Here is a 26645-nt window from a genome sequence, read left to right as displayed (position 1 = left end):
AACAGCTGGTAAGAGAGAACAACATATCGTATTTTAGACACCAGGAGATACTAACCCTGAGAAAGCTTGGAAATCAATGTTGTTGCTTCAAAAGTCTCAGAAGACATTCAGAGCAGCCCAGGAAATTCTTAACAAACAGAAATCACTTCTACCTATTTCAACGTCTATGAAACAAGCATTAATTTTTTACACAAAATTGCAATCAATACATAAGGGGAAAGTGAGCAGATAAGCAAAAAATAATTTTTAGGAGTATATTTTGAAACAAGAGGGTATTCTTGATTTTGAAACATAAAAAGATCAAGACCACACCTGTGAAACCCACATATCTAAACTCATATCCACCTTAGCAACTGACTTCCAGCTACAGCTCCACTGATTTCAGTGGGAACTTACTGCTTCTAAAAATGTTAGACCATCTGGTAGACAGCTTATAAAAAGAGAAGAACAACAGTATCTTGATAGACTCAGTAACTGTACTTGCATGTGAAAGTTTCAAAGCTGTGTTCCACAAGTGGATTTTGTAGCCTCTGCCAGCCCTGAGCTGCCCTAGCTACGCTTCTACTGGTACCACTACAACACATCCAATGCCAAGCACATTTACAGCACATGGAGACACCAGTATGGAACAGACTGATAGACTTTTCTCTAACAAAGATGTACTCATACACACTCAAATGAGAACAGGGATAAACTGGCAGATAATTCCAAAGCCACAGTAACTACTCTACTTCGCAAGCGCAGTTTTGCACTCCTCCTTAACTCCCAGTTGTCAGTTCAGAAGGCAACAGCTTGTGGTTAGATGCACAAATGAGAGATTGATTCATTTTTGCTGCCAGGGTCAACCTGTAGTCATAGCAACAGGCATAACAGGATGAAGAACAGAACGGTTCATTACAGGATCAAGACACAGTACTGTTCATTAGACCAAGAATGGGAAATAATGTCACTACCAATTTTTGCCTTACGAAACTTTCTCAAAAGTTTTGAGAAAGTAATATAAAAAGAGAAAAGTTACAGGAAAGCAAAACCAGCTGAGTTCAAAGCCAAGTGTACAAGGTCCAAAATACCAAGTTTTAAAACTTTAGGTATAAATATTTAAGAGCTTGTAAATCTGTTTCAAATATTGGTAGCAAATTAAAAGGGACTTCTAACTCTCTGTTGTCATTCTGGTAGAAGTTGCTTTCAGAGTTGATTTTCCTCAACAGCTACACCCTAGGAAAGCTGCCTTCCTAACAGATTACCACAGAGCAGCAAATACAGGGTAGAAAAAATATTCAGCATTCTCTCAGTTTGTCTTGTAAATATAAAAAGTTGTTTAACCCGTATCTAAAAGATGGCTTAATGCCCAACCATATCTTTCCAAAAAAAGGAAGTTAGAATTTGTATTTTTAGATAGTCTGGTAAAATATGAACAGTTTACATGAACTAAATGAGTCATTTAAAAAGCCATTTTATCCCCATTAACAGTCATGAACATTAAAACAGTTGTGGTTTTAGATGCTGTGTGTGTCTTAATATATTTCTGAAAGACTGCCTTAAAAAACTATCCATCATGTTCAAAACACTGCATCAGGAACCTAGCTTAATTCCAAATTATAAATATAGACCAGCATAGCTTGCCTTTTTGTATTAGCAACCATGTACATAAAATACTGTAAACAAATACTTACTGTACCATGGGAAATTGTAAGAAAACCATTTTTAACTGAGCACTTCCTTTTTTGCCATACTTTTCTGATTCTGGTTTAAAGGGGGAGAAGAAGAAAAAAAAGTGACTCAGTTTTTAATATATTTAGTATTACGTTGCTTCAGCTCTTAGGACCTAATTTTTTTCCCCTAGTTATAATCCAGCAGTACTTACCCATCACTTTTCTTGTACAGACTACCATTTCGTTCAGTGCCATGTTCCTTGTTTCCCTGAGGCTGATGTAAACTGTAAGCTGTACTCTGACGAATCTGAGAATCCTGAAATATACAGAACAGCAATTTATAATGCATTCCACACCTTCAACCAAAATATCTCCCCTATTAATGAGCTTCAGAGCCTTTCCTTCCTGCTCTAACCCTACAGGGCCACACGAAGCACATTTTTCTTCCTCAATGAGACAGAACAAGATCCACTTATTTATTCAGAGGGCACAACAAAAATTTGAGAAGTAGCCATTATCAGCTACATTATCAGCCATTATCACCTGCCAAAATCCTCCTACTTGCTTTTATTTATCTTTACTATTGGCCTTAATATATGGAGGTGTTTACCAAAAAATTAATTGAGCAGCAGGCTTTCCAACTCATGCAAACACTGCAGTGTACAAAGACTAAAAATTATTATTACCTGCAATCCCTAGTGCACCCTTCCATTGTAAAAAAATTACATACAGAAATTTGAAGAAGTAGTTTTCCTTGTGGAAACTGAGTCATTACTGTCTGAAAGCAGAAGAGACCTCCTAGAACCAGTTCAGGTGGCATACAGGAAAACTGAAAAGTTATTTCCATAAGAACAATAACTTAACCAAAATTTCTTGTACAAAGTAGAATTCTGGGACAGGAACTGACAAGGATTAACTAAACCCTTCTCACTGTTCTTAGAACGACGCAGAGGCAGGACCCACCTGCTGCAAAAGCCCAACTTCTTAAAAAATAAGAACCTGATAATGAGAAATCTGATGTGTCATACTATATTAGCAGTGGTAACATGGGATGGACTTTTCAATGCATACAGTAACAATGAGTAGTACTTATAATATTTACTGTTTTCTTTTCTACTATCTTTGCTCTATGGATGCAATACACCTCTGTGATACATGGCGGATAATATAAGTATAGCAAGGAAAAAACCCACAAAGCAAGCAACTCAACTATCTGAACTATTCTAAGCAAAAACTTAAAAGAGTTATTAAGAAATAAACTTAATGCTTTGATTAAAAAAACTCCTTTTGCTAAAAAGGTGAGAAAGTGTGTCTCATATAATAGGAATATGATCTTGAGATATGAGATATATATATGAGATAAAACCTTTTGGGTTTTCAGAGTGCACAGATGATAAAGTACAAAGTGATGTTAAAAGTATAGAAAAACTATCTTCCTAATTCATAATTACAATTAGCTTCATACACTTTAATAGCCTAAGTATAAGACATCTCCGGATATAAGCAGGGGAAAAAGACCAACTAAAACCAAGAACGTACTTGGACTGTGCTTTTCCCCAGAGAATGGCTGCTGAGATGGAATGCTGCTCCTTTACAAACTCCAGCAGGATACTCTGCTACCAAATCTACTAATGCAGCCAAAGCTGTTCAGGATCCACCTCCACAGTAACAGCAACACATGACAGGTCCAAAATATGACGGGAGGAACAGAGCTACCACCTATACCCCTGTTCAGTGCACTTAGGACTTCGCATCTCCAGGCTGCAGGACTTCAGGCTCATCCCAAATACAAGCTGCAGCACTCCATGGTGCTCCTTTTCAGCAGAAAAAACCTGTGCCCACTGCCGTATCTCTCAGCTAGTGATCTAGGAAGCTGTCTCAGGTAGCTACAACATTCACCTGAGGCTTTTAAAGACACTACAAAACCACTGCTTAAATGTCCATGCCTGACAAAGCACCCCTTCAGATTAAAACCAGTCTATCATTCCTCACCAGTCTGTTTACACATAATTATTTGGTTTCCTGGCTGCCCAACATATAACAGAACAACATTTTAAAATAATACTCTTTGCTCGTTAAGAACCACTGCATGCATACATTTACTGTCGTCTGAAGAAAATCTCATCTGACACTGCCTATTGTGTCCTACCAATGCCTTGATCTCTGCCTCCCATTAGCCAGTAAAGGAACTCCATTCCCAGGATTAGAAGCCTTACAGGAAATTAATTTCAGTTTTCCACATCCTCAATCATGTAAAATTTTCAGGTGACCTCCAACACTTGCCCATAGCACCATTCCCACTGCTTAAGATTGTGCTGCTACTTTTTGTGCACTATTTTCTGCTGCGTTTCAGCTACGTCCCTTCAGCTGTTGTTTACGCTCAGCTGCTCTGTTTGGCCAAACTGGCAAGCCAGTAATACAAGCTTCCTGCCTCACTTCAACCAGAGAGGAAGCTGCTGTAGCTGACGTGTACTTCCACACATTCATTACTATGAACAGTATCTTTAAAAAATTTAATACTATTTCATAAAAACAACTTAAGGACAAGACAAGGAGATTTTCAGTTTTAAATCCTTGGTTCAGGCCATGTCCAAATCAATAGCATCCCACGTGATTGCCACATCAAGGTTTTCCACAGCTCTCTGACAAGCAAGTTCATGATTTTGATCTAGTTCCTAACAGACAGGATGCCATATCACAAATCACTCATCACAATTAACATCCTTCCGGGTAATTTCAGCATGCCTTTTCCATATGCAGGCTCCCCAAAGGATCTTCCCTTGTTTCTGGTTTGCATATTGCACATAACATGAATACAACAGGGTCAGATCCCATGGCCGCATCAGAGGAGCAGGAATAATGTACATTACCTATGGAAGGCAATGGATCACTGCAGGATATAGGACATACCTAGTGCAGGGTACTGTCATTTTAAATCTCTCTTGAACATACCAAGATCAGAACAAATTGAAGTACACAAGCCTAAGAAACTGAACTCTGTCCACTTCATCAGCTTTGAAATGCAGATAGGCATAAAAATAAAAAGTGAATCATTTAATTGCAGCATGTTTATAGTGAATCACTTCACTGACCATAAAGAGATTTGAAATGATTTCTTCCAAAGTCTTATAAAGATCGTCTGACTTGCAAATCAAGTTGAATAGCGTAGCTAAAAACGAAAGAAATGTAAAAACAGCATTCTGTAAGGATGGTCTGTGACTACTGATGAGAGACTCCAAAAACCTATTTATCTCTTCTAATATTTGAACACAACAGAACTTTCCACACAAGGTACTTTAATTTATACACAGCAAATTTTGGCTAGCCATTCCACAGCTCCCAGGGAGCAGGATTTTAGACTGTCCGGATCACTCCTGTGTGTAAAGCTGCCAAAAAGCCTTTACAGTTCTCCAACAGCCTGACCTTCTCTTGCATTTGCACAATAGTTGCCAAGAGGATGTTTCAGAGATCCATCCCTTATCTGTTACAGCCCCACAGAGCCTTCAACAGATGTATCTGCCAGAACCCCCTGCAGGCAACCTCTCCTATAACACAGCTACTATAATTTTTGTCAAGAAACACAAAATTTACCCTATTTTGCAGTAGCCTAAATAGATTCTGGGTTCTACAAACATGTAGAAGAAGCAGAGCAAATCTAAACACTACAGTAAGACTACCTTCAGACAGCACACGGAAAAGAGAGAAATGAAGGCAATATGACTCTACGGTTGACCTCGAAACTTGTAGGAGCTGTACAGTTTGAAAAATAAAAAGTTTAAAAATTAAAAATTAGAGGGGTGTACACACAATGACATGTCAAAAAGAAGTTTCAATACAAACCAAGTTTGAGAAAGTTCTGTGCAGGAGGAAACTATGTATACGCGCACAACGAAAAAGGTTCACTCCAAGTGTGTGTGTCTTTTTTTTAAAAAACACAACAGAAATAATATTTGCAACATTCTATTACTTCATACATTAAGTCCATTTTAATTAAAAATACATGTATCTTCAACACCTTGCAAGAACATCAAATCAAGCAACTGGATTTGTTTCCCAAAAGAGAGTGCAAAGGAAATTACCAATTTGTCTTACAGCAATTTTCTTTCCCAAGAACAAACTTCTTTTTTTTTTGGGGGGGGGGTGGTGGTGGTGGTGGTGATAATACAACAAACAGAAGAGGAAAAAAAAGGACCAGTCTTTCATACCAACAGAAAAAAAACTCAAAGGAAAAATCCAGTTTCTTGAAATCTGAATGGAAATCATGCCAACTATTTTCATTAAAACATAGTAACACTTACTCTCCTAGACTTCGGTCACAAAATGTAAATGCATTTCAGGAAGGAAAAAGAAATCGGTTATAGTGAAGGAAATTACAGTGCAACAAGAACAGTATTAGCGGGTCGTGCAGTCAATTATACCAGGATTGTTTGGCATCCCATTGATTAATTGATGTTTTCAAAAAACTTTCAAAATAATTACAGTTCTTCTCATGCTCTGCAGGTAAGCATCTATATCTGAATTTGCAGAATTAAAACTGAATATAGCACAAAGCACTTTTTACATGTGTATTTTTAAATGCAACAAAACCGGTACAAGTAATAAATTTAAGTGTATTATTACATTTTTCAGTCTCTGAAAAGATGCGTGCTCACCACATCTTACATATGCATTTAATACCAGTATCACCGATAAACAAGTAAACAACAGAGAAGCAACATTCCCAGCAACCGTGAAACTCTGTTGCTTCTATTATCTCTCTTGAACGCAAACCCAAATAAAATGGGAAGCCTCATAACACAACCTAAACAGCAAAGACTCCTTACTGAGAGTGGGCAATCAATGGTGAATGCAAAGTAGTCACCACTTCCACTATGACCATTAGTCTTTCGTTCCACCAAGCTCAAATTTGGAAGTTTTTAGCAAATGCACCACCCTGTGAGTCCTAAATGCCAGGCTGAACTTAAGAAAGTGCCTGCAAACTGTACGGGACTTTGTAAATGATGGTTATTATCACAAACTTCACATGGGAACAAACAGCACCTCATAGTGAAGTGTGTTTAAGACTGTCTGAATGCCTATCAGCAATTCACAGAATAACAAAATGGTCTGGGTCAGAAGAGACCTTTGAAGACCATCTAGTCCAACCCTCAGGCCACGGGCAGGGACACCTTTCGCTAGAGTACGTTGCTCAACAGCCATCATCTGGCCACCACTAAGAGCTAGAAGTCACCATAACCTTTACAAGAAGATGAAAACAAGACTGGAAAAGATGAAGGAAGTCTGAGCTCTACAGACTAAACTATTTAATTGTGATCCCTCTCAGAAAAAGAATCTGAAAAGGGGCAAGTAGGTTCATTCCTCACTTACTCATGACCCAGCAGCCACACAAAGGAAGCTGGCTGGTATTTATCTATATGAAGAGGAATCACTAGCACTCTGAAACAAAGTGGACCAAATATTTAGGATTAGATTATAAAAAAGATGCTTGCTCCCAGATCAGTGTGCCAAATAAAACTACTCCAGAATTCTTTAAATCTAATACCAATCATAACCAAAACTCAAAAAGTACGTACTTGTTAGATTGCCGAACCGACCCAGCTCTTACACATTTGAAAACTGGCATTTTGCAGTAGAGTAGCAAACTTAGTTGTTATTTTTTGCATATGATAATGACAAGAGGTGGTTTGGGATTTTCAGTTTTATGTATTTATACAGTTTGGAATATTATTGTGAGATAAGACTGCACTAATGGGATGTCCTCAATACTGCCAAAGTTCTTCCATTCTCACTTTAAGCAACGTAGGCACATTTGCCTGTTAGTTCACAGACAGTGCATCATCTTGAGTATTTTGCAATATTGGTAACAAAAAGAAAATATTTTGTAGTACGTCTCATATTTTTAGTGGGAATTCATTTAAAAAAACACCTGCCTTTTTCAAAAACATTTACTATCAGCAGCAAAACAAAGATCAATAAACAAAAGAAATTAGATGGCTGATAAAAGTTAAAATAACTCAATTTCAATTACTAACATTACATTAGAGGTAATTAAAATGGGTATTTCAAAGTTAAACCACCTTATATGCTCACCTCTTTCTGATCAACCTGGAGTGCTGATTTTAAAATATCTCTAAGCTGTGTTAATTGTCTTCTTTCCTCATCTTGTGCTTGTTTAATCTTGAATGAAGAAAAACACAGGTTAAAAATAACATTATTGTTTCTTTCAATGCAGTTCTTCCAAACTTGCTACTTAATTAGTTCATTTTTCTGAGAAATGTTCAGCTAAGAATGAAAACACAAAGAGAAAAGATAAATGTGATCTGTTTATTTTCCTTTCTATCTTCAAAAAGCTTGATAATAGCTAGGATGTTGCTGGGTTAAGACTTTGATATTGCCTCACTGTGTTCTTGCTTCCTTGCGTTCGTTATTTTCCACTTAAGTCAGTAAATATTTGAGAGCAAAGGCTGTTCTCCTAACATTTTACACAGTGGGGTCCTGAACTGAAACTAAAGCTTCTGGATATGATATTAAAACAAAATTTTACTCAAAACCTTAGAATGCTGACTATTAAAAGTCAGCCAACCTGAACCATAATGATGTAAGTTGTACTGCAAAAAACTAAGTTTACAACTTTCACAAATGTGAAAGGTTGCTACTCACTGTATAAAGATCTGTCGAGAGTGTCTCAATTGAAGGCTTGAGACTTTCAACTGCTTTTAACCCATCCTGAAAGAAACTTAAAAAGAAAAAGAAAAAGCAAACTGTTAGTAAAATTTACTTTGTATTTTCTGTTTTAAAAGTTGCCAAAGAAAGACATGCATATTATTATGTCATGCCATAAACTTCAAAACATTAAACATCTGGTTTTTATACATCTTTGACTGCTCCACCTCTTTATTTCCATCACAGCTTATTTTAAGATGCAAAATCACCAATTAAATTCAGAACGCCCACACAAATTTTCCTCATTCTCACCTCAAATACAGGTTCTCATCCCACTTTCTGAAGGCTCGGAACAAGCAAGATTTATTTGTAGAACAGCAAAAGCTCTAGCAGATCTAAAATAATTGTGACTTCTTGGAGCCCAGTAACTTCACACCTGACACAATCTTCCTACTAAAACAAAAGCCCTTTGTTTCCCAAGCATTAATTATGGCCTATATGTGAACTGAATATGTTACATCTTTCTGTATCGTATGCATTTTTGTATTGACACAGTAATGTTATCTATGTCAAGTAACCCAGCTCTTTAAAAAAAAAAAAAGTGAGATTTAAAAAATAGATTTAAAGAAACCACAACTATACGCACATTTGATTACGAATTGCTGCACCATTTGCAACAGAAAATATTTTCATTCTGGGAAGCAGGCATGAAAGTGACAACATAACACAGCATTTATGTTGTTGAAAGTCTATTAAATGGATAAAGCAGACAAATGACATACTACAAGTGAAACTGATTTTAAAAGCAACATAGCTATATAGGGAAAAAAACCTAGATAGATTTAGACTGGTCTTTTAAGATGAAAACTTACTGATTTGAACAGGTTAACAATGGCTCTTTCAAGTTTATAGATATGACTTAATTGATCTATAAGCCTACCACAAAAAAAGTACATCATTCTAATGACAGCTTTGTGTTTTATTACCGAGTCCTTCAATTAATTAGAGTGATTCTTTCAATATAGTTTTATCCCACTGCTTATGCAGTTTATGTTTGAGCACAGACAATTTAGATCATTGCTAGATACACTCAAAAAAGCCCATCAAAACTAATGCAGCAGTAGCTAATTACCCAAACACATAGCTTTGTTTCAACAGTAGTTTATGAAATATGCCAAATTATTGCGTGGCACTCCTTCGGAACAACTATTATATTCCATGGGACTAGCTGAACCTTATTACGTGTTTCAGAATACAGTAGCAAAACCAGTAACTAATCTATGACAAAAGCAGTTTGTCAAAAGACAGCAAGAACAGTTGAATCTTAGATTTTGAGAAATCTAGAAATGTGTTATGAAGATGTCAAAAGTTTAAAACAAAGCATTGCTTCACTTATTGTGTAGATAAAAAGAAAACTAAAACATACTTGCACTGAGCATGAAAATACTTGATCAAGTTCTGAAGTAAGTCCACTCCTTTTTTAATCTTGATTTCATTGACTTTCAGCAGATACTGTTAGAACAGTAATTCACAAAAGAAAGTAATTATTACTGCTACAATCTTTTTTAACATTTTATTTTCAGTTATATTTCAACAAGCTTTAACAGTTGCAGATTTAGAAGGCCTAAAAGAGAGAATGCGTAAAATAGTGGCTTCAAGTATTAGTCACACAAAAGCAATTGTCACCACTGATTTCTGAACCCTGTAGGGATACTTCACCATGATTAGTTCAAATTGTTAAAACATCCTTGGTGGCTCCTACTGGAGGCCTGGGTTAAAGGAAGCATAAAAGGGTTTGTCTAGTAAATTTAGGAACCCATTCTTAAACCTAGCAGCCCATCTAGGTATCTATCTCACCAGCTGTTAAATTTACTGCTAAATAGATGTCATTAAGGAAGAACCACTTTACTCTCAAAAGTGAGGGATTCTGTTAAAACATTTTTTAAATCTATCTTCTGATTTTATCATTCTGTGTACAAATTTCTTATACATGGTAATTATAACAAATTACAGTTTAGCAAAAGATTTTTAAAATCTACTGTCAAGCTGAAAAAAAAAAAGTCTAATTAGTGTCCTTTTGCATTAGGCACAAAGTCTATATTAAGTGGAAGCTCCTCCCCTGAATTCCATAGCACAGAAGTGTCAGCCATGCCAGCAGAAATAAGATTGACCATCCTTACTTACATACTTAACTGTCCATTAAATGATGACAATTTTTAACCCCTGCTTAGACACTGACCTCCAAGCAAAGGAGTGAATGTCATCTTATCAATGCCCTAATGCATATGGTTTTTCCTAACCCGCAGTACATCCTAAATGTTTAAAACCCACTAAAATAAAGCCGTATCCAAGTGCCATCTCTTTCTCTGCTGGTTCAGGTGAACAGATGATTAGCCTAAATATAGACACATGTACTAGATAGTACTTAGGAGAATAACCTCTCCAGCTCCTGTTAATTTAAAAAGGAGCTCTAGGCATCTGGTATTCAGTTCACTCTCACAATTTACTAATGACTAGCCTGTCCTTATGATACAACTTTAATAGGTCACACTTCTGACTTACTATCAAAACCAAAACAAAGTCCCCATATATGACAATTCAGAGGTAACTGAGTATAAACATCTTTTCTCAAAAAATCAGAAGAAATACAGGATACACTTCAGCTATTCCACATTTAAGGTGACTTGATCCAATTTCACAGACTTCACCCTGCGTTTTATTATCACTACAACTGACTAAAGTGAACTTCTCCTTTACTGTGACACAGGAAGACAGAAGTATTTGTTCCTGGTTGTTTCTTAGGAAGGATACAGATGGACAATTAGCTGGCAACATCCCTAAGTTTACTGGGTACTCAAATCTCTTCATCAGTTTTGAGTACTTTAGTCTGACTGTGTAACAACATGAAGCTTTTCAACCAAGTATCAGTGCATGAAGTTACTAAAAGCGATATTCAGGACAACTGCTGTTAAACTGTTGGCATATGAGTCAAATTAGCTCTAATCACCATAGTAAAACCATAAGAAACATCCATAGTGTATTTCTGAGTTAATGCACAGAAACAATGAACACAGCAACTTGAATTCCTGACCACAGGACCTGACATGCCCTCAAACGAATCAAACCAAAAATATTCAAATCAGATTTAATGTACTGCAAAATCATGAAGATTTCAAAGTAGAAACGTTCTGAAACATCTTGAGAGACAACTGGATTCCAGCCATAGCACTTTTTTTTCAGCACCAGCCCAACAGTGTGCTAGACTGGAGTCTCTCCTCATAATAACACAACAGCTGTCAGCATAGGGAACAATTCAGGGAATGATCTAGGGCTTAAAATAACTTACAGTGAAGCAGTAGTGTACAGACTTATTTATTATCATCTCTTCGCATTTAATTGAGCTTTGCATTATTTATTTATTCTACAATTTACTTGTTAAGTGAAATTAGAAAAGATCTAAATTCCCTGCAAAGGCAGCACATCAGGATAAAAAAAGTGGCTTAGCAAATGGAGTTCACTAGTAATTTGGCTGTCCCTCTAAGATCACAGCTGCCATTAAACAATTGTGGTTTTCAATTTTTCCCTAAAAACATTAGCAGAGTACGAATTTTACATTGAATCTCACCTCACACATCTGTAACTGGAAGAACCTTCTTTCCTTCTCCATCTCTTCTGCAATTTCAGCTCCACTTATTTCTGTACGGATCATCCCATGCAGCTTAGCATGCTCTTTTTTCTCCTTCTCTATTTTTGTACTATAAGGCAAAGAATCAGTCAATGAAGTGAGAAATCCACAGCCTCTCTGGAAATCTGATTATTCACAAAGTCTACTGACAGATGCAGAGCCAAAGTCTCGTAGCTTTGCATATGACTTACTTCCAGATGACATTTCATTTGAAATTTGACAATGACTAAAGATCAGCAACGACATACAGTAGCTGAAATCTTAATTCAATCATCTGTTAAAATAATGTCCTGACAGATATTCCAAAAGAAGATATTAAATGAGAAGAAGATATTAAGTTTTTGCACTGAAGAAAAAAAATCCTGAAACAAAATAACAAATTCTAATTGGAAACCTAGAGGGATGTTTAATTGCAACTGACCAAACACTGGTTAACAGAGTTCAATTATGTCACCAGATTTATTGAGTCTTGCCTGTCGTCAAGTCATCTTCTATATATACAGGGTTTTCTAAGCCAAAATCACAGTTGCCATCTCTACTTGCTACTGAGCCAGTTGGCGCTGGGAATGCCGGCCAGCCGGCTGTATTGCAGACTTCAAAAGTCTGCTAGACCAGCTGTCCTAATTCCCTAAAAGTTTCCATGAACATTTTCCAAGAGCTCTGAATAAAACAGGTTCTCCTACAGAATATAAATGAATAACCAATGCCTAGCACACAGTATAACTCCCCTAAACACACCTGTGCATTTGTTACAGCTATTCTCTATATTATTCCTAAAGGTAGTAGCTTAATCACATAACCCAGTTAAGACAAGCCTGATATGGAAAAAGATACTAATAAAAACAAATACATGAGGGTGTTTACTTTTTGGAGAAAGACTTTTAGTTTGCTACTTGTACTGTTCAAGAAGCTGAAAATTCTGGGAAGAGCTTCCTGAGGAAATGTTATATTGCTTTTTAACAAGAGGAAGCATTACACAGGAATACAGGAAGCAGACGAGAGGTACAATTAACATCCGCGCTATCATACCTCCTCTTGGGCAGTCAAGTGTCTCTCAGCTCTCCCTCTGAAAAGATGATGTCTCAAGTGCTCTCTTAACCTGATGTTAACTTTACCTTAGCAGCTTATGGGAAAATGTCCTAGATGGTCTACGGATTTCCAGTCAGCAATATATGCTGTACTTAAACTTCTCAAGAATAAGGAAATGCCTCCTTCTACACCTCAAGCAGCAAGGGAAAACTAGAATTAATCCCATCCCATAACATTTCCAAGGGGAAGCATTTTGAACAGCAATTCAAAAAGCTTCACTGCACTCTTGGTGCTGGCAGGCAGGGCAGAGCCAGCCCTGTGCAGTATTCCAGCAGCCAGCACACCCAGCCAGCACTGCACTCCTCCTCAGCCCAGCGTGTCCCGCCAGAAGCAAACGTTCAGAGGGAAGCTCCTTCTCCTTTGAAATAAATGTTCTGAAAACCTTTGCTTGCCTGAATAAAAACTTGGTTCTAGGACATTCAGTTTTCATCGAAAGTAAGTCTGTACTCCTACTCACTTAAAGCCAGGTATGCCATTTTGTAGCCACAGAGTCCAAACACAAGAATTAATGAGACATCAACCGCAAACAGGGGAGATACACCATTACAAAAAGATTCACAGAAAATTACAAATAGGCAGCTCCTTTCTACCACACACTTTAGGAGACTTTACATTGTATCATAATTGGTAGCTCTAAAAAAGTCAAACCTTACAGCAAAGATCCAGGACGTTTTTTGCTCTCTTAATTTCCACGTTAATCTAACAATTCATGAGGCCAGAGAACTCACTGAAATTTAAGTCAAATCTAATAACTATCAATTGCTATTGTACTGTATTTTCCTTGTTTACAGAGAACAATACTCAAACACATGATAACATAACCCTCTCCAAAATTTTAAGAGCTTGTTAACATTATAAGGTGTCTCTAAATGCTAGTTAAACCAAAAGACAACTGCCTAATAGTCAAACATTATGCACACTATTACAGCATACATTGTTTTAAGAAATATAATTCCTTTTAAGGAAAGAGCTAGATTTCAGTGAAAGAGTCCTTTCTACTCTTTAAAGGATAAATCTTACTCCACAGACAAAAAGTATTTAAACCAAGACTGACATCTAACAAGTAATTCAGAGAAATAAGACATCCTTGAAACTGTTCGCTAAAGCTTCAGAAAGTTCAGAGATGCTTTACAAAAAAACCCTCAAACCATCCCTCAGTGACAAGTACCAGAGATCAGTGATGGTGCATTTCACATTTGCATTTCTTTGTTATTAAGGCTTTTAGTCTCTAACTACATTTTCAGCTTCGTGATCCAGAAACCAACCTGTTGTTTTGCAACAGTAATATGCCACCTCCTATCTGACTGATACTACAGGGAACTTGTTTCTAAGGAAACAAAGAAAGCACATACAGTAGCGCTGCATGCACATCTTCTGAGTGCTAAAGGTTGGCTGTGATTCCTACCCAAATGCAAGGGTCAACTCAGCTTCAAGTGTCACTGTATGGTGACATTAACCAAATCCTTCTGGCAAAGTTCTACAATGCACCACTGTAAGATTTTCAAATACTGCAGGGTATTCAGGTTTTTCAGACAGATAATTTAAGCAAAATTCATAAGAAAATTGGGAAAACTCTAGAAAAATCCTCTAGAAGCAGCAAGACAAGCAAATATTTTGTAAAGCTGCTGTTCTGGAAGGTCATATAGCACATATCACATAGATAGACTTCGCTGACTAAGATTAAAAGCTAAGCACATTTCAGATCATTTGCAATGCAGCTGCACATGACTAACATACAGTGAGCTCAGATCTGTGTAACAGAGAAGTAAAGCTGCAATAACGGATTAAGAATTACAACAGAGAAGTCTGTCAGTTACAGTTACAACATAAAGTCTTACACCTGAAGTGTCTGCTATATGACTATTTTTACAGCTCCACTTTGAAAAGCAACTGGTTTTCAACGCAGATTTTAATTTGTATTTCAAATAAATCATTTTTTTCATACAAATCATGGTATAGATAAACAATAAAGTAGGCATTTTTATTGTTTCAATCTTTAAAAAGGCCTTATTTTACTGTTCAACATGCCAAAGACTGGTATTTATTTTCAGCTAGTGAACAAGGGTAAACAAATAGAACACCCTGTACACACACAGCAGTAGTGAATTGGCTGGCTGGGCAGCAACTCTTAGGTCTTTCTTCCTCTCCTTCCTCATACAGCAGTAAGCCAGGCTGAGTCTGGGTATGTACATGATAAGGTGCAGAGACTGGGAATAGCAGCTGGAATGCACAGTCTTGAATGGGGAACACTCTCGAAAATGGAATGCTTCCAAGGGCTATTTTGTTTGACAAAATAGTATTACACATTTTCACTTTAAACATCCTTTTTTTTCTTAAGAATTCCTTTCCAGCCTGACTCTCCAACTTCAGCTCTGGCATCCTACCTTTTAAGTGAAAAACCTTTCATCTGATTGTATCCTACTGCCTGTCGAGGCTGACAGTAAAGCATGACTTTCTCACTTATCACCGAAGTCCTGAATGGAGAAGTCACCAATTCCTTTTGGAAATGTGGGAAAGATTTTTGCTTTCGCTCATCCTGCACTAGAGGATGGGGGAGAAGATGGCAGAATGAGCAAAACATGTCCAGACCTCTCCAATATTTTATTAATGATATCTGGAAATTCATTCAAAGCTTTTTCCATTTAATTTGCAGGTAATGTCTTTCAAAATAAAAATACTTAATATGAAATCTCAGACTCAAAGCAGTTTACCGCGGATGCGGTTTACCTAAACTTCAGTAAAGCCTCTGACACCGTCTCCCTCAGCATTCTTCTGCAGGAACTGGCTGCTCACGGCTTGGACGGGTGTGCTCTGCACTGGGTTACAAGCTGGCTGGGTGGCTGGGCCCAAGGAGCGGTGGTGGATGGAGTTACATCCAGCTGGGAGCCGGTCACAAAGTGGTGTTCCCCAGGGCTCAGTGTTGGGGCCAGTCCTGTTTAGTATCTTCACCAATAATCTGGATGAGAGGACCAAGTGCACCCTCAGTACATTTGCAGATGACACCAAGCTGGGGTGGAGTGTTGAACTGCTTGAGGGCAGGAGGGCTCTGCAGAGGGATCTGGACAGGCTGGAGCGATGGGCCAAGGCCAACTGTATGAAGTTCAACAAGAAGTGCCGGGTCCTGCACATGGGTCACAACAACCCCAGGCAGCACTAGAGGCTTGGGGAAGAGCAGCTGGAAAGGGCCTGGGGGTGCTGGTCTCTTCTCCCAAGTAACAAGCAATAGGACAAGACAGAACAGCCTCAAGTTGTGCCAGAGGAGGTTTAGATTGGATATGAGGAAAAATGTCTTCACTTAAAGTGTTGTCAAGCATTGGAACAGGCTACCCATGGAGGAGGTTGAGTCTCTATCCCTGGAGGTATTTAAAAGACACGTAGATGTGGTGCTTAGGGACATGGTTTAGTGGTGGACTTGGCAGTGCTAGGTTTACAGTTGGACTTGTTCTTAAAGGTTCTTTCCATCCCAAATGATTCTGTGATTCTATATTAAAGCTACCTTGTTTAGCACTTTCATTCTATGCCACTACTTTCAAGATGTGGCCTCCACTTTGTCTTACGTACATGCTTTATAAGGAAACATGGCAGAAATATCTATGACCTATAAATATCAATGATCTACTGAGTCACATCAGGGCTCTGAAAAAGTAGTTTAGGAAAAGCTTGCAGAATTTTCAGATAAAATTTCAGATATCGTTTAAAAAATGAGTTCACCAAACTGGAAACATCATCACTTAATCATGCATGCTATGCAGACATCTTCACAGGAGACTGTAATAAGAATTTGTTCATTCTTCCACTGACTTCCAATGGTATAGGAACAAATCATTCATATTAGAGATATACCTGGATACAAGTGCTTGCGTTTCTACACAGTAATATAACATACCTCAGCCTACTGTCTTGATCTTATAATCCAATAAGCACATTCAAACAACTTATCCTCTTCACTCAGTTGTGCGTAACGGACCTCATGCCTGGCTTTTCAAGGGAGAATGGCAAAGGAGAGGAGGAAACCAGCCTTTCCAGGAAAATCTTGTTAGTTTTCCTTAAGCATTTATGTTTCATAGCATTAGCACAACACTCAGCGCAGGACTTCTGAAGTTAATAATACATTTGTAGGCCTAAAATTAAGACACCTTTATATAAAAAAATAACATTTTTTTATTTTCAGAAAGACAGGTTTAGGTCTGGATTACAGAGAATATTCAGCTAAAAATGAGTAATTAATACACCTCAGTAAGTTTATCCTTCTATTTCCTGTGCAGCATTGATACAACATCTTTACCTCAAAATCTACCACAACAGGGCCAATTAAACTAAAGAATGTGGGTGAAATCTGGCCCACTGCCTTGTTGAATACAGTCTGCCTGCTGGGAGAATGAGCAGTTTTTGGGACATGTGTACTCATTCCCCATATGCTCCCCCAGTGCGACTGCCATTAGTGTTTAAGTACATGGGGGAAAACAACTGCCTTGTAACAAGAAGAGCCCAGTCTGCACCAGTTCTACCCGAAGGACATAGAGAGACTAGTCCCACGGTGGTGCTGAGGTGGCAGGCAGCACCGCCCAGCTCTTACATGGGAAACAAACACTGTAACTGAGGTCCTAAGAGAAATGCACTGCTTCTAACTACTTCAAAGCTTTAAAAACACTTTAAAATCTTTATGGCTTCAACTCAAGCATGTTAATGACTGATGGTGAGAAAAGATGAATTATTCATGAATGTCACCTCAGGATGTTCCCAATTTTTGATTGAGGTAGGCTGGCATAAAGCTACGAGTTACTTGCTCCCCTTATTCCCTTGTTTGAGAACAGTCCCAAGGTACGAAGAAAAATGGATCCAGCCTCCCTCAGTTACTTCAGCGAAGGTGATCTTTAGGAAAATACTCTGAGAAGTTAGGTAGCTACAGGGTGAAGAATTTGCATAATAATCAGCATTGATAGATGATGATCCAAGAGCGTTAAAAATGGATCTTAACATCACTCTCTCAAACAAGACTGAATACATAGTAATTTTTAAACACGCTTAATTACATACAGAGCTTGAAGAGGCAGCTCAGAAATTGCTACGGGGAAAAAGCAAAACAAAACCCATTTTTTAATCAGATGAATTTATTTTCAAATAGGTCACACTTGGGTATATTAGCACCTGATATGTCATCACAAAGGTGCAAGTAATAAAGATGAGATATCGAGGCAAATAAGCTTTAATTCTTCCATATAAAGACAACCTATCGAGACAGAAATCAGGATGAAGACACTCACTTCTCCACAGACTACAAAAATACCACTTTGGTATATGGCCCTTAGCTTCACAGGTCTGTACTTGTGACTAGGAAATGCAGATGAATGGTGTGATTTTAAACATATGACACAGAAGGATATGCAGACAAAGAGCAGCCTAGCAGCCTTGAATGGTTTGTTAACCCAAAGGGGAAACAAAAAAGAAAGGAAAATGAAAGAGACACTCACATATTGGAAGAAGTATCACTGGAAAAGATAGCTAACTAAGCATAAACCTAGGAATGGCTTTAGGCACAGTCCAAACAAGGAACCGTCTAAGGTAACAGATGGAACAAGGCTGAGCAAACCTATGGCTTATCAACACCTACATCCACCATCCCACTCTGACAACACCAGCTGCAGGTGAGACTGAGGTTAGCTCTCCCAGTCCCTCTGCCCTTTTTGTTAAGGCAGAGACTGTTAAGATATTACAACACAGAAATTCAATTTGCAGTTAAGAATTCTTGCAATGACTCTGCATCCACCCATTGCTACAGATAACCAAAATGCACAGCTATAAGAAGTATAGATCCACTTAGGACAGCCACAGAATCAAAACAGTTATTATCTCAAGAAATCTCAGTGGCATATATAACAGCGACCCAGAAAAACCTCCCTGTTTTCCTATGCCCATAATTTAGTGGATGATAAAGGTGACCTGACCAGACTCGGGCTCAAATTAATACTCTCACTCTAGCTTCAAAACCACGTAATTAAACTTCCTGTCTCTGATTTGTAAAGACCAATACTCAATAATGACAGCTGGCAACATCTTAACTTATCTGGAAACTGATCTTATGCACAAGAGGGTCTGACAAATTCTGCAGTCCTTCTGCAGGGGCAGGGGACTTGGGGAAGTTGCAGTCTGAACAGAACTAGAGAAAAATGGTAGAAGTAAGACAGCTTGCACTGAAAACCAATATTCTCTCACTGCCAAATTTAAGCCGCAATAAGTAATTTCTGATGTTGTGAAACAACCACACAAAAACCCAACCAACAAAACACACAAATAAAAAAAAAACCTAACAAAAATCAGCCCCTTGATTTAAAGGATTTTCCTGTACGTAGAATTCCCAGGCTCCTTATCCCAAGCCTCAAGCAGATGATCCTTTGGTCTTGATCAAAGTGAAGGATTCCAACAGGCTAGACTAAGAGCTTTAAACTCTAGAATATTGATGTGGAGCTTTCATCTAACCACTTAAAAAACCTAGAGCACACAGCAATTGTACCAGCCCACCACCTGGAAATATCACAGAAGATGGTAATGGTTCTGGAAGAATTTCCTGATGAACATGTGCTACCTTCAGTGTTTGCATGTTGAATAACCTAACACATAAATGGCTTAGAAATAAGCATTGTCAAGGAGGTGTGCTTCATTTGTTAAAAAATCTTGCAGAAACTACAGAGGTGACTTGGGAAAAGTATCTCCTTACAGTGGGAAAAGGAACCTGTTTTGGATCAAAAACCAAGTGTCTTATTTGAAAGCAAAGTCATAAAGCAGGCTTTCCAAAGGACTGTTGGTTAAAAGGAACAAATAAAAATAATGTCATTGTATCGTACAAGCAGCATTGGATCCAATCCCACAGACAGCAAATAAACACCATGTCAACATCACATTTTCAGGTCCTGAATGAAGTAACATACGCTAGAGCATTTCCAGGTACCTACTGTCCTTAAACTCAAATGAGAAACCCTAAATATACATTTTCCATGGGCGTTTCTACTTCTCAAATACTTACCTAAGTTAAAAAAAGAAATGAAAATATTTCTGGAGTACCTGGCTCTGAAACAGACCACCTGCTCTGACTAAACTGAGGATCAAAGTACAAATCTTTGTATTACTGCAATACACTTATCCTGGTGAATATTATATCAGAAATTTAAAAGCATTAGAGAACTTGGTCCAGTAGTAATAGTGTTCTTGGTATACAACCCAGCAGCATGCATAGGTATTTTAAATTCTGCACATAAACTTTGTAGGATGCCACTATCAATAAGTTATACGTAAGTAAACAAGCTTTCAGATCCAGCGACCAAGTACTGGGACACAATAACAGACTAACTTACAAGACTGTTCTTTATGGCCCATTCTCAGAGATCAACTACTGCCACGAGCAATGACTGGAAATCTTAATTACTTCAATAGCCAATAACGGGCACGGCACCAAATGGGATTGTTCATTAGTATTAATATGAAACACTGGAGCCATCACAATTGTCCAAGGATTCAAACTGTCAGACTGGAGGTTCATCTCAATATTTCAGAATGTCTCATTGTGAAAATCCAGCTACAGTCAAAAGCCACTCAGGTCCTCCTCACACACGGAGCCTACAAGAGTAGTAATGAGACTATTCTCATTGTTATTCACAAAAGGAATAATGAAACTTAGACAACTCGCTAAACTTACTGCTTTTGTGAGTAAACCACTTACAAAAATGATTTCTGAAGACTGTTTGCCCACGACTTCAGATGGGCCAACTCAGTGGGCACCAGAGAATCATTATAACTTTTCACAATTAAAAAAATACTAAAAGATGTTGCTAGATTCTTAGCTAGTCTAGGTGGCTGGGGATCTGCAACCTATTTACACTAAACAGTGTCATCATGTGATTCTTCTGCACCTGTATCATCAGAAAAGGTCTGACATATGCAGCACTATCTCACAAGATCAAAGAAGCTGGATGTGTGACATGAAACTCAACCGACAGCCAGAACTCAGGTAATACTGGAATAAGGAATAAAATCCACCATGAAATTCTATTTCAGGGACTATCAGCTGAGACAATACAACAGACTTGGCCAACCCAGGAAACAACTGTTCCTGATGTAGGGCACTAAACCACTTGAAGATTTACAAGGTACCAAAATTAATTTTGTTTGATCTTAGGTGCTGAGGTTTGTTGACTCATTTGATTCACTTAGCTGGATACAAAATTCAGTTATTAAATATGATTTTATAGTTGTTTATACTGTGCATCTGGTACCTTCACACAGTGGCTTATGGTAAGCTGGGCTAGACACACAACATGAGACACAGTTGACAAGACTCAGATAGATGTTCATCCACTTCTAGTACACAATACGCCTGCTGAGAGTATCCAGCCTTGGCATTAAATGCAGAAAACATCTGTATCTTTAAACAATCTACACTAATTAAATGTGATTTACCAAGGTTCCTGGTACTGGATCAATCTGGAGTCACGTGCAGTTTCGGAATGATAGCAGCTAACAGCCCCTCAACAGCCTTACCACCTCACTGGTAAGTGCCAAAAGCTCAGCATCAAATAAAGCCTTCCTAGAGACCTCAACACTGGGCACAGTCTCCTAAGATGTGCTAGAGCCAGAGACATTAGAGTGATTACAAGGGGGTTAGGCTAAACAAATCCGGAACTAAATCTTGATTTGCACACTCTTGTTATTTTTTGTTAAGATATTTCAACACACTCAGGCATAAACCGTATGATTTCTTTTGTGCTCTTCAGCTAAAGAAACTTGCTAATTATAGTGAAGTAATCACTGATGAGAAGAAAAAACACAACACCACAAACGCTTAGGTCATCAAGTACCATTATGGTACTGCACTTTTCGGTAGTTAAGGATGAAAACACAGGGTGGGTAACTTTTAGTTTTATATAGTAGTGTCCTCCAAAAGTAGAGTATGGCAGAAAAGGAAGGGAAAAGAAAAGGAAAAGTAGTAGATTACTGGGTAGTAATATTGATACTGTAAAAAAATCTAACAAATTTCTTGCCCAGCTAAAGCAAAACTTTCTCAATTGAAGTGGAAGAATATGCAGTGGAAGAACAAGCACTGGGAGGTTATGCTTGTTACTTGGAACTTCATTAAGCAAAGAGGTCTACCACAGACACTAACTGTCATGGCACAAAAACATACAAAAGATAATTTACTCATGAAACAAGCTGTATATTACAAAATTTGAAATTACTGTGTCCATGCACTTGCACCTTCACACAGCTCATGGTTTTAAGAAAAAAAAAAGTAAGAACAAACACTTCACTTCCCAGATAAAACTTCTGGCTGGAGCCTGAATATTAACCAATGACCTTTACATATTTCAGTTAGACTTCCCTTCTAAATAAAAGTTTAAAAGATACATACACTTTTGTTTCATAGTCCTTCCAAGCTTTATCAAAGGGTTTTTTCAGGTCCTGTCAAGAAAAAAAACATACAGTTATTTGCGTGAAAAATACTGTAGATCTAACAATGAAGACACAACATGGCCATTTGCAGTGCCTGCTAGAATAAGGGACTTTGCTCTTTCTTGAATAGCTCACCTGAGGATTGTGTAAAAGCAATCTTGCACCTAGGAAAAACAATCTTGTACACAAAATTAATACACTCATTTTTTTAAAAACATCTCTAGGATGCTCTTTACTATGCTTTTTACAGCTCCATTTTACCCCTTAAAAGGTATAACCACATGTCATCCAAAGAGCACTATGCAATTAATCAAATCAGCTATTTTCTCATCACTCCATCTGTGGCTTTACTGGAAAGAAGTGACTGTCCTGAGGCTGTCGCACAACCTCAGCCTTGGCTAAGGAATTGATTCATCCCACTAAAGTTAAAGAAATCAATTTCCCACTGACTTAATGGGAACAGTGTAGGCCATACAGCTCGATGTAACTCAATTCTGTGAGAATTCTGACTTACTTATGTTCCACATTTTTTTCCCTCTGAAGCAGCCAATTTGGATAAAATGATCTTAACAAGTTGTAAAATTATTTCACTGATGTCTAAAACTGCAGCAATTGAAGTTCTGCTTCAATACTGAAGTTCCAGAGATCAGCCAACTACAAAACCAATACGTTAACTATCAGACATTGGAGAAACTTTGCAACTACAGATCAGGAACTAATTCTTACATGTCAGCTAGTTATTTTGACAATTATGAAATTAATTCAAGCAACACTTGATTACTTTCTCAAGTCAGGAACATGGGGCAAGTGTATTGTAACGTATGTATATATTCTGACACAGAAAAAGAGAAGAACAAGAGGAGTGAAATGTGGTAAGCAACACAAAGATGATAAGCATCTTTTACTAAATAATCTATTTATCCTCCAATAATTTACATAGACCATTTTTAGTCTATGCGTATTTTTCTTCTTTCAATGTCCTAGAACAATAGCTGCCAGTCACTTCCTGTTTGTTCAATAGTAAATAAAGCACAAGCCAAATAAGTTTGTTGGCTATAGGCTTTGAAATTTATTATAAACGTATCATTACTTGAGTTCTAAGTTATTATTATTTCAAATAGGAAACATCCTCAGGGCACAGATAGATTTCAGCTTTGTTAAGAAAAATCCTATGCTCATGCAGCCTAGTATGTCTGTCTTAATAATCTCTATTGTTCCAGGTAGGTTTAGAATGCTAAATAAATATATTAATAACAATCCTTTTAAATAAAGTACTATGCCCTTCTCAACTAAGTAAATATCCAAATACTTACCCTTCTTTCTCCACTTATCTATATCTCAGGGCTGCTTCTAAAGCTTGTAAAATGTTGTTTTGTATACACAGTCAAGAGCATGCTGTATGTGAAACCACAAACAGGAATGACTCAATTCACAAAAAAATCCCCAACATCTCCTGGTTGGTAAGCTACTATGTTACTTTAGTAACCCATTCCTTCCATCAAATAAGATTAATAGACTAGCTAAATAAATATACATATATTGTTGGTACAATATATACATTTATAAATAAGAACATACCCCTTTCACTCCTTTCAGATCTCCCTTCAGCAAACTGTCCAATGGAAAACTGATTATGTTGTTCATATTCTGAATCTGTAACAAAAAAATTACATTAAAACTTTTAATATATTTTAATGCAGAACAGACACTGCTTTAATTCATGCATTTCAGAAAGTTCCACAGTGAAATCTTAGACATTATTTTCCTAACCCTGCTTTATGGAGATATTTACCAGTACAGCCAGTAATCAAAGATGGAGGGAACATGAGTTAATTAGACTTACTCTGGAAACACTATCACGCAAGCCAGCAGGAAACCTGCAGAATTACTGCTGATGATAAACATCTCATCCAACAGTGACTGCAAAGTAAGACCACTAATATTTACATTGCCTGATTTCACTGTGTAAATTACATGAAAACAATCATGCAATTTTTCGGCAGTTATACGTTTTAAGTTCGTCAGTATATTTTATATTGAACTTTTTTATTTTCCAGTCTCTTCAGACCTATTCCATAAAATGTACCTGCTATTTTCACAATACAAGGCACCTTACTCTAACAGAAGTTACAAAGACAAAGAATGCTGGCCTGTGAAAAAGCCACTATTTGAGTACTTTCCATTTATTTTTAAAATGTAATATATCTGCTTTACTTATCTTTATTCTCAAACTTTGAAGCAAAGATTTTATGACATCTTCAGTAAGTAATTCAAGAAAAATTTCAAATTAAGACAGCAGTAAAATACTCATGGTTTTAGATCAGTATTGGTATGACAATATTTTGATAAGGAAAAAGAATGAAGACCGACAGGAGGAGTAAGTAGCATACACCAGGAAAAAAAAAAAGACTTCATGTCCAATCCTTTATGATTCAGAGAAAATGTTCAAGGTATGGGCCATGATGTCTAGATACAGAGTTTAAACTGTAACATTTCAAATAGACTGCATGCAAGAGTAAAAACCAGAGTATTTTAGAACCACACAATGGAAAAAAACAGAATAACTTTTGCAGCAGTTTGGTGAAGGTTGCTTTGGGATGGGTTTCTTTTTTGGATATTATTATTAGCTGTTCTTTTAAAACGTGATTTTTTTCAAGAAACACTGAAATGCATATATGAAGATGGATTTTAATTTTGCATCATGTAGCAACAAAAGCTTCTGTTTCTTCAGGAACAATATGAGGAACATCAAAGGTCCTTTTAGTATAATCCATCCAGAGAAGAAAGGACAACAACAGGAACTTCAAGAATATTTTTTTCTAATGGTCATGCTTCTGCCTCCCCAGAATGGAAAAATACAAAACATTATCACCCTATAGTTACTTGGTGGTCTCACTAGAGAAGACTCAGGGGTCCCATCCCCAGCAGTACTGCTATTAAAAGAAACAAAGACCCCAAACCCCCACCCTTCCTCTTCAAAGATGCTACCTTACTGAACTTGTTTGAATTTTCAGCCAGCAACCAAAAAGAAAGTGAACGTACATCAATTTCAGAGGTTAAAGAGATCGCCTCTGCATGGGAAGGCTGGAGAAATATAGAAAACCTGGTCTTTAAAACTCTTATCACAAATCACATTTCTCCTCCCCACCCTACTTCTCCTCCTTCCCAAAAAGCTGCAGGACTCAACCACAGGCCTTTAGAATCAACAAGTTAAATTTCAGCTCTCTCTCTGGGTTTTTTTCCCCAAATAATTCCCATAAAAATTGAAGGAGCAACATCTACACATGCTTAGCTGGCAGTGCTGGAGGCCATCCACCTCGTAGGTTCTCAGCAGTACTATAACATCTTCATATCAACATAACCATGCTCGAAGTTAATAAAATTGTATGTTGTAGATATAGGAGATAAGCAAAAAGGTTTACATCACACAAAACTTAGGTAAAGAAATAAAAACTTAATTCTAGAAAAAGACAGATGGAACATGTAGACACACACCCAGTATGGCTATCCAGGTGCACAAGCAGAAGAGGTCTCATCTAAGATATCATTCTATACAAAGTTTTCTACTTTGCTATTCTGTTTTATAACTATGATGCAGTCAAATGTCTAACCTAAAGATCAACACTTTCCATAGCCTCCATTTAATTACCTTAAAATCCAGACAAATAGGTACAAAGCAAGAATAAAGCATTTCTCAACAGCAGACTCAAGACAACTATTTCTTCCTTAAGTCAAAAAAGAAAACAAATGTCAGACCCTGAAGTATTATCCCAGACACATTCATATAATATCAATCAGCCTCCCAAACAGTTCTGGATACTTCCTAGAACTTCAAGTCATGGGGCCTGAAGTCCAAAGCAACTTAAAAAAAAAGAATAGGAGGAAAAAAATGAACATTTTTTCATTTTTTTTTACAGTTTGGAGAATGCCTGCCTATTCGAATTAATTCCTTTTGTGTGCTATCACCTGTATATTATTACTAGTCTACTGTATTCCCTATGCTCCTATTTTATTTGCAACAAATGTAAACATACATAATGCATTAACTTGTCATTATTAACCTAGCTAGATGAATCATACTTGCTCATATTTATAAATCAGCAAGCGATACAAAG

At 37.3% G+C, this 26645-nt stretch overlaps 1 protein-coding gene across 2 annotated transcripts in view; it reads right to left on the bottom strand.

Annotated features, from left to right (window-relative positions):
* The window catches only part of ASAP2 (ArfGAP with SH3 domain, ankyrin repeat and PH domain 2), a 101937-nt gene that overhangs the window by 34744 nt on the left and 40548 nt on the right, over positions 1-26645 (bottom strand). For both annotated transcript variants that reach the window (XM_080387848.1, XM_080387849.1), the window contains exons 4-11: positions 24109-24183; positions 22490-22539; positions 11941-12070; positions 9742-9827; positions 8313-8388; positions 7743-7829; positions 1865-1968; positions 1674-1743 (exon numbers count right to left, since the gene is read on the bottom strand). In XM_080387848.1, coding sequence (XP_080243974.1) covers positions 1674-1743; positions 1865-1968; positions 7743-7829; positions 8313-8388; positions 9742-9827; positions 11941-12070; positions 22490-22539; positions 24109-24183 — 678 coding nt within the window. The remainder of the gene's footprint in view (positions 1-1673; positions 1744-1864; positions 1969-7742; positions 7830-8312; positions 8389-9741; positions 9828-11940; positions 12071-22489; positions 22540-24108; positions 24184-26645) is intronic.

This window comes from Falco punctatus (genome assembly GCF_963210335.1).
Source record: "Falco punctatus genome assembly, chromosome: 5".
In the NCBI taxonomy this organism is placed as follows: Eukaryota; Metazoa; Chordata; class Aves; order Falconiformes; family Falconidae; genus Falco; species Falco punctatus.
Note: the sequence above shows the minus strand (reverse complement) of the source record. Positions and strands in the feature narration are given on the sequence as shown.